This window comes from Silurus meridionalis, chromosome 23 (assembly GCF_014805685.1).
Source record: "Silurus meridionalis isolate SWU-2019-XX chromosome 23, ASM1480568v1, whole genome shotgun sequence".
NCBI classification, from domain to species: domain Eukaryota; kingdom Metazoa; phylum Chordata; class Actinopteri; order Siluriformes; family Siluridae; genus Silurus; species Silurus meridionalis.
In genome coordinates, this window is record NC_060906.1 from 22,161,143 (window position 1) to 22,179,453 (window position 18,311).

Below are 18,311 nucleotides of genomic sequence, written 5' to 3' on the forward strand. Positions count from 1 at the left end.
GTGTCCTCAAAGTCATAGTAATCATTGTAGTTATAGTCGTAGTGGTCCTTTCTCTCCACTCATTTGTTTTGTCATGTGTACAGACTCTCAGGGAAATGAGTACGACCTGAGGGACCTCAATAAAGTCTACGTTCCTTTAGACACATCAGACCAGGCAAAATCTCAGAAGTTCTTCATCAGTGTGTGTAAACCTCTACCATATGTCAAGAACTGCCCAGGTAACTCGCACTTCGGCCGCAAGTCTCATTGTATTGGTTTCTCTATGTGATGCAGCTTTGACAGTTCATTGCCCAGACTGTTTCGACAGTCTATTTTTCTTTAAAGAACGCATTGTGTAGGTTTATGATGACGTATGATGGCAAGATGTTTTCTGTTATTGCTTATGATACAGCAGATTTACACAGTTGTTCTATAACTAATATACAAGGCCCTGAACAGTTTAGATGAACTTCTGTAAATCCTGTGTCTGTATGTACTTTATAAAAAGTACTGTGTGGTTAAAGAGGTCATCACACAGTCTTTTGTCACCGGCAGCTGGGGTAATTGGAGCGTGCGGTCAGTTCAGTGGACAAGGTGTGAATCTGGGCTTTGTGCAGTCCACCCCGCAGGCCGGCTCAGACGGCTCCATCAGCATCGTCTATCAGAATGGGGATAAGTGCGGTTCAGGAGGACGTTACTCAGCACGCGTGATCTTCCAGTGTGATGACAACCCTGTAAGCACAATCAGTCTGCTTTGTTTTTTTTTTTAATCCTGTATGTTCTCATCCCTTACGTTATTCTGTATTTGAGATATCCTAATATTTGTCAAAAAAGTTTGACATACAGAAATTTAATTCCTGCTCCTCTGCTAATTAAAGGGCTCACCGATGTTTGATCGTAAGGACGGCTGTGAATACGTATTCATCTGGAGGACCTCCGAAGCCTGCCCGATTAAAATAGCACAAGGTACGATATAAATACAAAATGATCCAAATGGCTTTGAAAGCATATACAGCCAGTTTTTCTCATCGCTTTTTTTAATGCAAGTAGATGGGGTTGGTCAGGAGAGTCTGAGTGAGTGGATGGGGTTAGTCAGAAGGGTCTGAGTGAGTGGATGGGGTTGGTCAGGAGAGTCTGAGTGAGTGGATGGGGTTGGACAGAAGGGTCTGAGTGAGTGGATGGGGTTGGTCAGGAGAGCTTGAATGAGTGGATGGGGTTGGTCAGGAGAGTCTGAGTGAGTGGATGGGGTTGGGCAGGAGAGTCTGAGTGAGTGGATGGGGTTGGGCAGGAGAGTCTGAGTGAGTGGATGGGGTTGGGCAGGAGGGTCTGAGTGAGTGGATGGGGTCTGAGTGAGTGGATGGGTTTGGTCAGGAGAGCTTGAATGAGTGGATGGGGTTGGTCAGGACGGTCTGAGTGAGTGGATGGGGTTGGTCAGGAGGGTCTGAGTGAGTGGATGGGGTTGGGCAGGAGAGTCTGAGTGAGTGGATGGGGTTGGGCAGGAGAGTCTGCGTGAGTGGATGGGGTCTAAGTGAGTGGATGGGTTTGGTCAGGAGAGCTTGAATGAGTGGATGGGGTTGGTCAGGAGGGTCTGAGTGAGTGGATGGGGTTGGTCAGGAGGGTCTGAGTGAGTGGATGGGGTTGGTCAAAAGGGTCTGAGTGAGTGGATGGGGTCTGAGTGAGTGGATGGGGTTGGTCAGAAGGGTCTGAGTGAGTGGATGGGGTCTGAGTGAGTGGATGGGGTTGGTCAGGAGAGTCTGAGTGAGTGGATGGGGTTGGTCAGAAGGGTCTGAGTGAGTGGATAGGGTTGGTCAGAAGGGTCTGAGTGAGTGGATGGGGTTGGTCAAAAGGGTCTGAGTGAGTGGATGGGGTTGGTCAGGAGAGTCTGAGTGAGTGGATGGGGTTGGTCAGGAGTGTGAGTAAATGGAGAGTCTCCAGGAGTGGGGTGTTTGTCAGGTGAGTCTGGGTGGGAATTGGTGCAATGAATCAAGTGTATGAATTCTTCTGTGTGTAATTGGGATTTACACTCTGTTCTCATTACTAATAGGCTTGTCATCTTTTTATGTGGAACAATTTTGACTTAATAACTAAAGTGTGCTTCAGTAATAGGTTTAGAGGGGACAAATTTGGAGAATAGGACTTTTTAAATAGAGAATAGGAAAAATTAAACTTAATTGTTTTAGGTAGAATTCCTTTATCATCTGTGTGCACTTCTTATAACACTGTACTATATACTATACTCCTTTTTCTATATGTACATTGCTATTTTATTAACTATTGCCTATTATAGCTGTAAGTAAAAACATTTTTTTTATTCCAGGTTCCAACTGTAAGGTGAAGGACCCCAGGAGTGGGTATGAATTTGACCTGACTCCGCTGTCTGGGACGGATTATGAGGTGAAGAGCTTAACGTATGAATATCATTTTGCTGTATGTGGCCCTATTAAGACGTCAGTGTGTCCACACGGAACTGATAACACGGTTTCATCCTGCCAAGTAGAGGGTACCGCTCATAAGATTTCTGGTCAGTACGTTTTTATTAATTTTTTAAAATCAACCAAATCATGTTCCTTTAACGTGATAAGTACTAAGAATTGTGTTTTGTTTTACCCTAACAGGCTTGTCTAATCAGAACTTGACGTTTGATGATGGGGTTATCATGATCAACTACACACACGGGGACACCTGCCATAAAATTTACGAGCGATCGACAGCTATTATGTTTTCCTGTGACCACAGCAAGAACCCGGTATGGCTTCATGAATCTAAACGGTTTTCACTTGTCACGTTGTTTGTTTTCTGATTGTGTTTTCTCTAAATGATTGATTGTAGGGCAAGCCAGCATTTATCAGAGAGACTGCAGACTGTACCTACTTGTTTGAATGGCACACAACTTTGGCCTGTCCTCCTTTTAAGACCATCAGCTGCTCCTACAAGTGAGAACAATTCATACAAACCTTCTCACACAAGCCGTGTACACAAACCAGTGTAAAGATATATTTGCTGATATGGTGGTTACTTCCCCTAAATGATGTTGAGAACAATTGAGACCATGAGTCCACAGGTTCTTGTGAAAATTCATTAAGCGTTGTATATTCCTACAAGGATATTTTCTTCCCAACACTTGATTGCTCCTTCCGTTAGGATGAAGTTTGGAAAAAGTGTCTTCTTGGTCTCACCACTGTTTTTGAATCGTATGTATTTTAGTGACGGCAGTGGACACTCGTATGATCTGTCCTCATTGGCGCGGCACAGCAGTAACTGGGTGATTTTGCCGCAGACTGGAAATAAAGACCAGCGCTACTACATCAACGTGTGCAAGTCTCTCGTTCCTCAGAGCGGTGAGTCAAAGCTACATCCTAACCTGCTTTCTTTATATGAGGGTAATGAGCTTGTAAGTCCAGAATTACTCTAACTGGGAATTTCAGTCACCCAGTTTCAGTTTTTGCAGTAGAAAGCTGTTTTAATTGTGTTTATATTTGTGTGTGTGTGTGTGTGTGTGTGTGTGTGTGTGTGTTGTAGGTTTATGGGGCTGCCCGAGCAGCGCAGCAGCTTGTCAGAAGACCAATGATAAGTATGTGAGTCTGGGAGAAGCTCAGTCCGAGCCACAGTGGGAGGAAAACGCGCTGGTGCTCAAGTACACTGACGGAACAACCTGCCCAGCCGGGGACCGCAAACGGTCCACCATCATCCGCTTTAAATGTGATCGCAACAAAGTGGTGAGGAAACACCGTGAGACAGACACAAACACACATACATTGTGTTTTACAGAGTTGTTTTTATAAGCAAATAATTTCAATATGTATTTTGAGATTTTTTTTTTTCTTTCTAAACTGCATTTTTTTACACCATTGATTTTATGAATATCATCATAGATGATAAGTCGCATGAATAAATCAGTTTTGCTTCAGATGCTGTCTAAAACAGAACTAGTTTATTACTAAACAGGTTTGTTTGGTATGTAGGGCTGCGATTAATGATTATTTTGCTAATCGGTTAATCAATTATTATTTCCGATTAATTGGATTAAAAAAAAAATCCTTAAATTAATTAACATTAATGTAATTTTGTATAATAATTAAAGGATATATGCATAAATGAAATATAAAAACTGTGTGTGTGTGTGTGTGTGTGTGTATGTTTGTGTGTGTGTGGTTGGCTGCAGGACTCGAAGCCCACTCTGATCACGGCACTGGAGGACTGCGTGTACACCTTTGTGTGGTTCACCACAGCAGCGTGTCCTCTTAACAGCACTGAGCACGGAGACTGCAAGGTCACTAATCCCCTCACAGGTGAGTCCTACGGAGAGACCACCAGCCTGTTACACACCTGCTGTATTCAGAAGATGATGGGTCACTTTATCAGCTACTATAAAGTTTTTTTTTTTTAAACATAATTAAGGGTGTAACGGTACACAAAATTCACGGTTTGGTACGTATCTCAGTTTTGAAGTCACGGTCCGGTTCAGTTTCCATACAGTTAGAGGAATGCAAAACATTTTTCTTGTTTTTATGTCGTTTATTATTTTAAACATTTGTGAACATAATAAAAGTGAAAAAAAATATAAATATATTTAAAAAAGAGCAAATCAAATTAACGCAATACACTTTTTTATTATATTAATTAAACTGAGTAATCGATTAAATTAGCATAAATTTATTTATTAAAACAAATTAAATGCTGGGAAAATATTTTATTTCAATTAAACACATAGTTTACATTTGTTAGACCACATCACAATCCAAGCCATAAATGTAATTAATGAAGGATCTAAATATGTCCTGCTTTTCCCTCCACAGGGCATTTGTTTGACTTAAACTCCCTCACCCAGGATGGTGGATATACGGTGTACCACAGCGTCGATGTAAGGAAGATGTATCGCCTCAATGTCTGTGGCCCCATAAAGAACACAGGCTGCGCTTCCGAAGCAGGTGACGCCCCAAAATCAACTTCTTTAAATATTCATCTGTCTACCAGGTTCCCTGTTCAGCACTGATGTCCTTGTCTGTACCACAGGAATGTGCATCAAAGACGCTAACTCAGCAGTGAATGGAGGAATGCCTAGCAAGAAGCTGGTCTATAAGGACCAGGTGGTGGAGCTGACCTACGAGGGCGGAGACGTCTGTGCAGCCAATCCGTCACTCAAACACAAGAGCATCATCAGCTTCATCTGCAAGTCTGAGGGAAGCGGCACCAGCAAGCCCGTGCTGGTCGACTCGGACATGAACACCTGCACTCACTTTTTCTCATGGCACACACCGCTGGTCTGTGAGGAACAGGTACTTCGAAACACATGAAATACCTTCTTGAATAATTTGGCCCAATAAAAGCAGTAGAAACCAATAAAAACCTTTTAGGAACGATCATACCAGGAACACAAACGGCTACTTGTGCTATCACATTAGAAACAAAATGGCATAAATGATGGTACGAGTGGTAATTAAATCTGCCCTAACACACCCATCCCTAGGTGAGATGCTCCGTTTGGAACAAAACCAACCTGATAGACCTGAGTCCTCTGATTCACCTCAGCGGGTATTACACCGCCACCGACGAGGACACTGAAGAGACTGCTGATAAAAACAAGGAGGACACATCTCGTGTCTTCTACATTAACATCTGCCAGCCTCTCAACCCCATTCCAGGGGTCAAGTGTCCTCCTGGAGCGGCGGTGTGCATGGACCCTCCTCAAGGAGACCCCATTGTGAGTTTATTCAGTTTATATATTTATAAAGAATTTGCAAGCGGGTTTGGGGTCCTGAGCATGTGCTGTATTGTGAATGATGTTTCTGTTTTGTGGTAGTGACCACCACCACTTTTTTGTTCTTTCTCTCCATAACAGGACATTGGACGTGCCACCTCCTCTCCTACGTATAACAAAGATCAGGTAAAAAAAAAAAAAAAAGAAAGGAAATAATTTTTCAATATCGCATTATAATCTTTGCACTTTGAATCTTATTTTCTCCATATTTCACCAGGTGGAGATTGACTTTACCAGTAAGACGCCATGCGCAGCCGATCCCTCGGTTAACTACACCTCCAGAATCATCTTCACCTGCCAGAAAGACACAGACCTGGTACATACTCTTAATGTCAGTCTTATTTGAGTGGACTCTTACCTGGATAGCCCCTTGAGCTTTCACATACGATTACAGGGATCCCCGGAGATGATTCATCAGCTGGACTGCACGTACGTGTTCGAGTGGCTGACGCCTCTGGTGTGTCCTGAGACGGTCAGCGTGCAGGGCTGCAAGCTCAAGTCTCCCAGCTGCAGTACACCTTCGACCTCTCGCGTCTGTCAGGAGACGTTCAGGTAGCTGTCCGTGTCATCACGTCAACACATGAAACGAAAAAGTTAATTTTTTTAGTTTCTATGTAATATTCGCTAAATGCCTCATTGTATATCTGACTACAAGTGTTTCTCCAAAATATTTTCCCGTGCCTCTTGTAAGATTTGCCAACTTGCGATCCAGTTCATCCCAGAGCAGGTTAATAGGATTTGGGTGCGGTGACTGGGCAGGTCATTCAACTATAGATAACATTCCAGACGACGTCTTGTTTTATGGTGAAGTCGGTTCCAATGAGCCGCAGCTTTTCCGTGTTGAAGTACGGAATGGTAGCCATGTTGGTTCAAGATTCCTTTCGTTTTTATTTCCGGAATAAGTCTCCAAAACAACTCCAAACCATTAAGCTTCCACCTCTAAGAGTAGAACAGTAGAGTATTGTGCATTTTTATCCTGCGGTTCCTGATCGTGGTGTCTTGTGTTGTATAGGTTCCTGCTTCCTCTGGAACATATAAGATGAATGTTTGTGGGTCCGTGACGGACAAGGCGTGTTCTAGAAGCGCGGTGTGTTTGGTCTCTGGAACTTCTGACTCTTCATTCGGGCACAGTCAGGCCATGAGTCTGAACTACAGTCGAGAGGAGCAGGCGGTCATCATGCATTATGGAGGTGGAGACCCCTGTCCTTCAGGTCAGTCTTATCATGCTGTGTGTGTGTGTGTGTGTGTGTGTGTGTGTGTGTGTGTGTGTGTGTGTGTGTGTCAAGTCAGGTACTGATTGGAGGTCAACCCACTACTCGGTTTTGCCTATTAATCAACACCAATAGTTGATTCCTGGAAAGATCAGCTATCTGCAGATTTCCATACCAATCCATTCTGGTCTGCTGTCATTGAGAGCGACCTCTAGTGCCGAATCACTGACGCCGCATGCTGCTTGTTTTTACACGTGAAACTGCGTGCTGCACAGAGAGCGCTATATTATATTTATTTATTAGTCATTAATAATAGAATTATATTTATGAGCTAATTTATTCAGATTTATTTCATTTCGCACACTTTCATGAATCAGTGCTGGGGGTTTTTTTTGGTAATAAAATTCAGTACTATTTTATGAGAGTTGAGGAGGTGAGGTGAGGTGAGGTGAGGAGGTCTGGGGTGCAGTTAGCGTTCCAATTCATTCCAAAGCTGTTCAATAGCTCTATAGGAGATCTTTCAATCCCCAACCTATATAAGCATATCTTCATGGAGCTGTCTTTGTGTTCAAGTGATTGGGAGAATTCGATTTTCCCACATCCAAAAACGTCCTTTACAGTCTCAATTTTTGGTAACATTTTGGGGGAGAATCACATATGGCTGGAAAACTCAGGTGTTTCAATACAGTGTAGTATGTTCATGTCTTTTAATCTTTTTCATATATGTCAGGATTTATTATGATCAAAGAATTACATTTGGAGAAATTTGTCTTTCTCGTTGCAGTGACTACAAACGGATCCGTCTGCGTTTTCCCCTTCATCTTTTTGCACAAATCCTATTCTGAGTGCACAGAAGAGGGCAGGACTGATGGCAGGAAGTGGTGCTCTACCACAGCAAATTATGACATAGACAGACAGTGGGGTTTCTGTTCTAGCGGTAAGGCGTGGTGTTTGTACTTACTAGTACTTTCGCTTCCATTTTTCCCACTCCTGGTTTATACTGTTCTTTCCTCACAAGATGTTGTTTAAAGACTTCGAGGCTCTGGAGCTGTTCAGACATCAAGGGGAGGTTTAGATGGTGGTATCAGTGTTAGTGGATCGATGGACAGAGCGTGGTACGGTGCGGTGATAAGAGCCGAGAGGTAGAAGAGCGCTGGTCCGTTTTTGGCTTTGTAGGTGAACATCAGGGTTTTAAATCGGAGGTATGCAGCGACAGGAAGCCAGTGAATGGAGTATAGCAGCAAGTGTGGAGTGAAAGAACCTTGAGGGTTGAAAGATATGAATCCTATAAATTGCAGACCTGCCAGGAGCAAGTTGCAGTAGTCCAGTCTTCAGATAAGGAAATGGACAATCCGCTGAGTGGACAAAAATGGACAAATACTCTTGATATTTCACAGGAGAGATTGACGAGAGTTATGTTAGATCAGCAACGTGAGAAGAAACTGGACAGTTGATTGTCCACGGTCAGCTTAATGTTGCGTGCAGTGTGACCAAAGGTCAGACCAGAAAGTTATCTATAGAGTTCACAAGAGCTTGACATGAACATAAATCCATGTCAGATTACACTTTTACTGTATAGTTGTTTCCGAAAGTGACCACAGCGCGAGCGAAATGCTGGTGCAGCTGTTTAAATAGCTGAAACGTCCGAAATTGCAAACTGCTTTGTGCAACCCTGTGGTAATGCTAAACTTATAAAGGGAGGGGGGAGCAAAGATAACCATCATCTCCTCAATCTGTAGAACTGAATCACCAATCAATTTAAGAAGCGTACAAGAGGGTGTGACCGAATATATTACGTATTTAGAATCTTGCATTTTATATACACTAATATTAACTATCCGGCTTCTTAAAGCGAGCATGCCCATCTAAACTATCCATGCTCAGGTTTCTCTTCAATCATACTCGTGTTGATTCTGCACCATAAATAGATATCGTCACTGTTTTTGTTTTGTTTACCTTGTTAGAGTTTATACTTGTCTTTTGTATATTATTATCTTATATATTTTCCTCATAATCTCTTTATTTTCTCACATTTTCTCATATTTTTTCTCATAAAAAATCTCCACTTGCCTGACTAATTGGGCCAGAGTTACAGGCGACATGAGTACGAGGCATGATTTGTTCAACTAGAGATATCTCACGTTGGATTTTCTTAGTTTATAGAATGAAAAACGCTAATCTTTACTTTCAAAAACCTTTCAGTGGCGGCCAAGAGGCAGTCGACCATCTTGTTCACGTGCGATCGCTCGGCAGGCCGCGGTAAACCGCAGCTTCTTAGCGAGACTCAGGCTTGTTCCAGCACCTTCACGTGGCGCACGAATGTAGTCTGTCCTCCGAAAAAGATGGAGTGCAAACTGGTGAGCCACCACCAAACCTACGACCTGCGCCCTCTGTCTTCTCTCACGGCCCCGTGGAAGTTCACCGGCACCGATAAGAGCGACTCGTAAGGAAGCTTTTCTTTTCACAGTTTATAATGTTAAAGAATGAATTTCCACCCAAAACAAAAAAAAGGTAGCAGTGACCAAAAAAGCCACAGAAACTACCATTTCTAGATTTTATGAATATGCTAATTAAAAACACCCCTACATTATTCATGCCCCACCCTGTTTTTATGCGGATAGTTCTGCATACCTTACATTTGAAAAATGCCACCCAATTGGCTCTCATACATTACGATGTAATAATTCTTGCTGTTCAGTGTTTATTGCTCTTCTTCTGCTTCTTCAAACTGTTTTATAGCATTTTTCTCAAACTCAAGGTCAATTCCACAGACTTAAATCAGTTTCTCTCATATTTTACGACAACCCCAATTTCAAAAAAGTTGGGACACTGTGTAAAATGTAAGTAAAAATAGAATGCAATGATTTGCAAATCTCATAAATCCATATTCTATTCACAAAAACATGCATTTAAACATATCAGATGTTTAAACCGAGAATATATGTCAATTTAAGGAAAAAATACGGTCATTTTGAATTTAATGGCTGCAACAGGTATCAAAAAAGTTGCGACAGGGCCGTCTTTACCACTGTATAACATCACATTTTCTGTCCATATACATCTGGGAACTGAGGAAGTTTGTGATAGAAGAGTATCTGTGAGAGTGAAAGGGAAAGTTTATAGGACTGTGGTGAGACCTGAGATGTTGTATGGTTTAGAGACAGTGGCATTGAGTAAAAGACAGGAGGTGGAGCTGGAGGTAGCAGAACTAAAGATGTTGAGATGTTCGTTGGGAGTGACGACGATGGACAGGATTAGAAATGAGTTTATTAGAGGGACAGCTCATGTAGGACGTTTTGGTGACAAGGTGAGGGAGGTGAGATTGAGATGGTTTTGATATGTGCAGAAGAGGTTCATGAGTTACATTGGTAGGAGAATGCTGAGGATGGAGCCACCAGGAAGGAGGAAAAGAGAAAGACCAAGGAGGAGGTTTATGGATGTGGTGAGGGAAGACATGCAGGTAGTTGGTGTGAAAGAGGCAGATGTAGAGGACAGGGGGAACGGAGACGGATGATCCGCTGTGGCGCCCCCTAATGGGAGAAGCCGAAAGAAGAAGAAGAAGAAGTTGCAAAATGTTTCTCCAACTGTTCAATTTTAGTAACACTTATTTTGATTAGATGTTTGTTGCTTTTTAAAAATGTTTTGCAGCCATTCAGAAGAACCTTATTTCTGGTGCATATGGTACATTTCTTCAGTTTAAACATTTGATATGTTTTCTATGTTCTATTTTGAACAAAATCGTAAGGATTGTTTTTGTTAAAATTTTACACAGTGTCCCAACTTCATTGGAATCGGAGTTGTTATAGTTTGATGTAAAGTTTCACTGCGCCAACTTGCATTTGACTTGTCACAGTGCTGCTCATGTTTTTATTATTTTTCATTCAGAACATCTTGGACCATGTCGATCTTGCATCTAAATGTATTGTGGGTTAATCAGTAATAAAACTTGGACTCCAAAGGTCCAAAGGTCTAATCAATTTTTTTTATTTTATTTATTTTTTTGGAACACATTGTTTCACAGATTCTACCTGAACCTGTGCCAGGAAATCCACGGAGGTCTGACCGATTGTCCGGACGGAGCCTCTGTGTGTCGCAGGCGTTCCGGTGGAAAGACGGAGACCCTGGGACGAGTTTTTACTCAGAACATGGGCATTACTGGTTAGCGGGATTTCCAATTTCCAATGCATTCAGATACAAGAGCGTTTGTTGTTTTGGTGATAAATAAATCAATAACCACATCTGCTCATTCTCCAGATGGAAAGATCCAGGTTAATTACACAATGGGGGATGCCGTGTGTGGGAATTCAAAACAGGCCAAAACCATCGTGCAGCTGACGTGCGGAGACACCGTGGGCCATCCCAAACTCCTGAAGTGAGTCCTGTTCTGGTTGAAATAACGAAAGTATATTGGAAGAAACTTTGAAAGAAATCTTTGCATCTGTTGTGTAGTGTGATTTATTATTCGCTATTGCATTTACAATCTTTGGCACCATAAAATGTACGATTTCAAAAAAAAATTCTTTGTGTTGACTGGCAGTACACTGAAGGGGAAATGATAAGGGTTGGTAAAGATGAAGGGCTCTAATAAAACTTTCTCTCACATCATTTCAAACAAACTTGAATTTCCTGAACTGTTCCGATTGACCATGTGTGGAAAACTCTGACTCCTGCGTCTTACTGAAGTAAAAATGTTAGTAAAAAGTGATTTATTCCTCAGCATTTGCTCTTAGACTTTAATTATAAGTGATTTATTTAAATAAACAGGCTTCTCTCAGTACAGTGAATGTGTCCTGGGAATCAGACATGTATTTGCTTATATAGTAGATGGGATGTTACATTAAAACCCAGTTTATTGCTTTGATGCAAGATTAATTCAGTGTTAGAACATCTGCATCGCCTTGTCTTTCGGCCTTACAGTTGATTTACTTCCAGTTACAGTTTACTTCCAGTTAAAGGATGCTTTATTACCAAATGTAATAGATTAACATTTTATGCCAGACAGTACAGCATTGACCTTGTGTGACATCAATGGTCAAAGCTTCACATAAAGAAATATCGCTGCGTTAGGAAGTAGGGGCGGGCGATATGAGCTGAAATTCATATCACGATATTTTCCGTTCGATATTGTACACGATATTATAATGCAATATTGGAATAAAAAAAGGAATCACATTTTATTAGACTTTAGTTACAGGCAAAATATGTATTTGAAACTCGTATCAGTAGAAACATTCACACTGGTATCTTGTTCCTTGGCTCCAGAGTTCTGACAGAAAGAGAAACAAAGTCTAGACAGTGCGTAGACCAAGTAAGAATTTTAATCATTTAGGCAAAATATGTTTATTTTTCTAGGAGTCATTACAGTCAAACTCCTCCCCTTCCTCCCACAGCAAGTTTTCCCAGAACTATTTTAGAGTTTAGTGTTGTTCTTTGAGGCCTTATGTGATTTATCATTTGTATTGCGATGCATCGTTTTTAAAACATTTTCATCGGTAAAACGGATTTATTTTCATTATTATAATAATTAATCGAAGATGTGCTAAACTTTTATTGTATAGAAAGTGACTAATAATTTGTGACCAATATTTGATGTGTAGATCAATTTCTCGTCGTTAAACTGTTTCTCGTACGCGTTCTACGTGAATACGGCGTATCCTGAGAGTCACATAGAATACAGAGGTAGAGCTGTAACTTCCTGCACACGCAACAGGAAAAGAATGTGGGTTTTTTTGTGTACTTCAAAGGCGTGTTTATAAAAGGGCCATTAGTTAGACGTCAGAAGGCACTTTAACTAAACTGATGATTTGCTGTCTGTCTGAACCAAAGAAATAAAAGTGAACTGTCCATATTGAACTGCATATCATTTTTGTATCATAGTGTTAAAAATCTGATTGCAATCGTAATGAGGTGAGAATTGGGTCAGTTTCAGTTATGGAGAGCACTTTCCTAATATTTGTGTGTGTGTGTGTGTGTGTGTGTGTGTGTGTGTGTGTGTGTGTGTGTGTGTGTGTGTGTGCGCGCACGCAGGGAGGATACAGCATCCTGTGAGTTCTGGGTGGAATGGGAGACTCGAGCTGCCTGTGCAGTGAAGCAGCAAGGAGAGCAGGTGGAAATGGTGAACGGCATCATCAAGGTTCCCCAGACTGGTTCCATGTTCAGCCTGGGAGATCTTTACTACAGGTCTGAGGCTTATTTTTAACTGTACCACAAACTAAAAAAAAAAAACCGCAGAATAAGTCTGTAACTGATAAGAACTCCATTGTAGCCCAGTTTATTTATATACACTATATGGTCAAAAGTATTGGGACCCCTGATTTTCCACCTACACGTGCTTCTTCTCCAAACTGTTATCACAAATTTGGAGGCACACAATTGTCTCTGGATTCTTTCTAATGAAATTGTTCCCCTCATTTGAAATTGGAGGCCCAGACCTGTTTCAGCATGACAAACTTTTTTGCATATAATTTATTTTTAATTTGTGTTACTTTCTAGGCATTTGATTGGGTTACCTTAGATAACTTATTTACGTGTAAAAATTTCTCCTTCTTTTTCGACTCATAGCCGCCACAATGCCACCGGAGACATCAGACCCAATGGTGACAGTTACATCTATCACATCCAGCTGTCAGGCATCACAGACAGCTCTTTATCCCAGTGTCTGGGTGCAAACATCTGCCAGGTGAAGAATGGTGCCACCTACTGCAGGAAAATCGGCTCCTCCAACAAGGCCAAGTACTACATCAAAGGTGAGACTCGATCATCAGAGCACATAAATGAAGGGGTTTTTTTGTTCTTTTTCAGGTGGTAATATTTAATTCGTTGTTTTTGTTTGTAGGGGACAGTCTAGATGTCCTGGTGCCTTCAGAGTCCGTGTGCGGCCGGGACAAGTCAAAGACCATGTCGTCGAACATTTTGTTCCACTGCAAGCCTGAGGCTGGAATGGGAATCCCCGAGTTCCTTTTGGAGACAGACGGGTGTCAGTACCTGTTCGTCTGGCACACAGACAAAGTCTGCAAACTCTTGTAAGTAACCCTACAGCCTCAGATCATAGGTTTTAGACGTTTCCTCAAACGTTTACCCCATAACATATATTATATATACACAAAGCACCAGAGATGGAAATAAGACAAGAAACTATATAACCAAAAGTATTGGGACACCTGACTTGTCCATTCATATATGCTTCGTAGCACAAAGTTGGAGGCACATAATTTAACTAGGTGTCCCAAACATGACAGTGCTCCTCTACACAAAGCCAGCTCAATGAAGATCTACTTTGCATGGTTTGGGGTTGAAGATGTCCTGCTATAGAGCTGTAGAGCACCTTCGGGATGAATGTGAACACTGACTGCACCCCAGGACATTACTAACACCCTAAATGAGCTGAAATCTCCATAAAATCTAGTAGAACATCTTCCCAGAAGAGTGGCGGTTACTATAAGTGCAATTGGGGTCTCATTGGTATGTGCTTTTTTTTTGAGGATCCCATTCCACAATCTCATGTTCAGGTGTCAATATAGCGTTAGCTCCATATTCCACTCGTGCATGAAATGATACATTCATGAATATTCAAATATGCTAATAAAGTTCAAAAGCCAATAGGCTGTACTATAGCCTTTGTGTAAAATACTACCACACTTGTAGTATAATGAGCTGTGTTTTATATTTGAGTGGAATTAACGTTCGTTTATCTTTTGTTTGTTGTTGTTCTTGAAGCACCATGAATCAGCAGGTTAATGACAACGATGATGCTGGATTATCAGGGCGGAGTCAGGCTCTGGGGGTGGTGCTGACCCTACTGCTGCTGGTGCTTACCATCTGCTTGCTTGTTCTGCTGCTTTACAAGCGAGAGAGGAGGTACAAACACACACTCGACATTATTATTATATTAGAATCTTTCCCACTCATTCACTTCTGCACGATTCTACATGTGTTTGCAGGGGGCTTTTTATACAGAAACTCACCAGCTGCTGCAAACGGAGAAATCAAGTTTCTTATAAATACTCCAAGGTACTCGCATGTATTTGTGTTTTAGTTTGTGTTTTTTGTTGAAACATTTATTAGTACACTATGTGGCCAAAGTATTGGGACACCCGACTCCAGCCCTACATGCTTCTTCCAGCCATACAGCTTGCCCGTGCCCCTGTGCACAAAGCTCCATTGAATATATGATTTTACGTGAGTTGAATTGGAAGATCTCCTACTGTAGAGCTCTGAACTCAAACCCACTGAACATCTTTAAGATGAATCCATGCTTTACGCTGAATGAATCTCCACAGATCTCCACAAGCACACCCAAATATGTAGTGGAACATCTTTTAGAAAAGTGGAGCTTATTATACGAGAAAAATAGGAATTCATTTTTGGAGTGCGATGTTCAGAAAGTATATACCAATCTTATGGTCAGGTGTCCACAAACTTTTGTCCATTTTGTGTGATCGTTTAAATAATCGATGAATATTTTACCTGTTTTTGAAATGGACTACTTGGGTTATTTTGTGTAGAAATGTGTACAATTAAAAAGCCAATCATGTTGAGCTGTGGGAAATTAGTATAGTTATCGAAATATAAAAAAAAAATCAACAAACAAAACATAAATACGTGAACTAAACAGAGCTTAGGGTCGGAACAGCTCATTTGGGGGGGTGAATACTTATGCACACAACTGGGAAAGACTCAGGGCATCTAAACCAGGCTAAGCAATTGTTTTGTATCAAGACGTTTATATGAATGTGTATTTGTGAAAAAACGCTACTGCGTCCCAGGTGAACACAGACGAGGACGGCTGCGAGGACGAGATGGAGTGGCTGATGGAGGAGGTGGAGACTCCGGCGCAGACGCCTTACGAGAACGGCCACATCACCACCAAGCCGGTGAGTGCTGATGCCCTGCGCTCCTTCTCCCTAGACGATCAGGACAGCGAGGAAGAAGTTCTGACCACCCCTAGAGTTCGGGTTCAACCGGGACGAGACTCCGCCCCTTATTCCTCCTCCCGTTTCCTGAAGAAGAACGAGAGCGACGAGGATCTGGTGGGGCTGCTGGACGACACGGCAAGAAAGAAGGCTTCCAAACCGAGCTTCAGGCCTTCGAGGAAAGCACAGGGAGACCCAGACGACAGCGACGAGGACCTTCTGAAAGTCTGAGGAGCACTTTCATGAACTTCTAAAACCCGCTCTGCTCATTTTGTGTTTTTTTTTTTTTTTTTTTTTTTAGTTGTAGCTGTTTTGTGGTTTTCTAAAGGGAAATCTATTTATTTCTTTTCACTGCTTATGAACGGACAGTTGTGACAGCCTTGGCGATGGAAATATTTCATTGTTTAGATTTTCCTTTTTTTTTTTCTTCCCCCGCCCAGTTCAGATCCAGACGTTATTGTAAACACTTAGGCAAAAAAAAAAAAAAAAAAAAGGGAGATGGTGTGTGATCTGATATTTAATGAAATGGGTTGATTTTATTTCAGCTGTGTTTTTCATCTGTTTCCGCTTGTTTCCATGGCAACCAGTAGCCAGTCGTGAATACGGGAAAATCTTGCGTTAAAGGTTTGCGGTATTTTTGCACATGGAGCCATGAGGAATCGCATTAACGTTTGCTCGGATTTCTTTTTTTTTTTCTTTTTTTTTCTTTTAGCTGCTTAAATTACGCTTTCTTTATACATAGAAAAAAAACAACAAAAAACAGCATTTTGAGTAAAAAAGGACATCCTGTGCATTGCTTTCCCTTTTCGCTCTCAAAGCATGACGTATAAGCCCTCGACGGAACACGTGCAGTATTTTAACGCTCTTCCCTCCACGATTTCACAAAATCAAAATTCAAAAATGGTCTCAGTCTTTCATTCAGGAATTATTGTGTGTCATTTTATTCATTCTTTGCACAGTTGCGTTCCATTCGCAACTTACAATGCACTCTTTTTTTTATTTTCTTTCTTTCTGAAGGTAAAAGAAAATTAAAAAGTTGATGACTGCTGTTTGATTTCTTTTGGCCTTAGACTCAAGACTGTGACTTATGTGATGTGTTTTGATTTTTTTTTTTTTTTTTTTTTTTGAAAAATGGTACGATTTGATCATAATGAGACGCAGGTGTCTGAATGCTACACATCGTGTCTGCTATGAAGGTTGTTTAAAGGTTGTCACTCACCGTACACACAATCTCAGTGTGTTTTTTGTGTTTGTTTTTTTTTTTCTTTTTATAATCTCATATACAGAGCCTCCCGCCCTGTTTTTGCCAAAATTTCTTTACACTTGTTTGCTTGTCTTTTTTTTTGTTTGTTTTTTTTGTTTGATTATTTAAATATGTTCAAACTGAGACATAACATTATTTCAATAAAAAAAAAAAAAAAAAAAAAGAACGGCTGTTAAAATATTTACTCTGGTCACTAAGCGATGTTTTCACACCAGGGGGTCATCCGGGTTCAGATATTTACATGTTCTGAAACGTTCTACACTCCAAAGGTTGAAGGAAATTGTTTGCATTGCTTAAAAAAGACAAATAAATGTGTCTGGTTGTTTTTACTTTATTTAGCATTAAATTGGTGTGTTTTTTTTTTTTGTTTTTAACATCCAATTCCACATTGTCCCCATTTGCTGGTATAATAACCTCCACTCTTCTGGGAGCATGTTCCCCTAGATTTTGGAGTATGCTTTTGGAGATTTAGAGATACTGATGCAGGAGGACTGGGGTGAAGTCAGCATTCCAGTTCCGCCATAAAATGTCTATGTATACTGTAGCAAATTTCCCTTTGATCCAGGAGTCTCAGACCTGTTCAAGCATAATGATGCCCCTGTGCACAAAGCCAGATCCATAAAAAATTTGCTCTACATGGGTTGGTGTGGAAGATCTCCTGCTGCTATGGAGCTGTTGGAACACTGACTGCACCCCAGTCCTCCTCACCTCACCTACATTATTACCTGGGTACCTCAGTAGTAAGATTGTGGTTTACTGTTTGGAAGGTCGGAGGTTCAAGCCCTAGTATTGCCAAGCTGCCACTGTTGGGCCCTTGAGCAAGGCCCTTAACCTTCTGTGGGGGTTGTATAATGGCTGACTCTGGGATATGCCAAGGAAGAATTTCAGGCTGTCTTCACTGCAGCCTGCAATTTATGGGGACTAAATGTGGAATGGAATGTATGGGGGGACTAAATGTGAAATGGTATCTTCAAAAAGAACCACATACCAAACTCCAACGTCTTTTCAGAAGAGTAGAAGTTTAGAATAAAAATGGAATAAATCTGGAATGAAACATATGATTGAGATGGTCATAGGTGCACATACTTTTGGCTGTATAGTGTATGAGGTGTTCTGTTTCGCACTGGTGAAGCAGATCTTTTGGCTGAGCTTCCGTCGAGAGACTCGTTGCACAACACGGCTGTTTG

At 41.3% G+C, this 18,311-nt stretch overlaps 1 protein-coding gene across 1 annotated transcript in view; it reads left to right on the forward strand.

Moving 5' to 3' along the window:
• igf2r (insulin-like growth factor 2 receptor) overlaps window positions 1–17,458 on the forward strand; it is a 42,346-nt gene extending 24,888 nt beyond the window's left edge. Inside the window, 27 exon segments of the mRNA XM_046836354.1 lie at window positions 84–218; window positions 535–713; window positions 858–945; window positions 2,297–2,500; window positions 2,595–2,725; window positions 2,809–2,912; window positions 3,184–3,317; window positions 3,499–3,695; window positions 4,142–4,268; window positions 4,776–4,907; window positions 4,993–5,255; window positions 5,447–5,680; window positions 5,819–5,863; window positions 5,955–6,053; window positions 6,132–6,234; window positions 6,237–6,289; window positions 6,750–6,948; window positions 7,733–7,885; window positions 9,151–9,391; window positions 10,970–11,106; window positions 11,203–11,320; window positions 12,976–13,128; window positions 13,510–13,694; window positions 13,784–13,970; window positions 14,665–14,805; window positions 14,889–14,958; window positions 15,714–17,458. Coding sequence (XP_046692310.1) covers window positions 84–218; window positions 535–713; window positions 858–945; window positions 2,297–2,500; window positions 2,595–2,725; window positions 2,809–2,912; window positions 3,184–3,317; window positions 3,499–3,695; window positions 4,142–4,268; window positions 4,776–4,907; window positions 4,993–5,255; window positions 5,447–5,680; window positions 5,819–5,863; window positions 5,955–6,053; window positions 6,132–6,234; window positions 6,237–6,289; window positions 6,750–6,948; window positions 7,733–7,885; window positions 9,151–9,391; window positions 10,970–11,106; window positions 11,203–11,320; window positions 12,976–13,128; window positions 13,510–13,694; window positions 13,784–13,970; window positions 14,665–14,805; window positions 14,889–14,958; window positions 15,714–16,091 — 4,190 coding nt within the window. The 3' untranslated portion in view covers window positions 16,092–17,458.
• The last annotated feature ends 853 nt before the right edge of the window (window positions 17,459–18,311 follow it).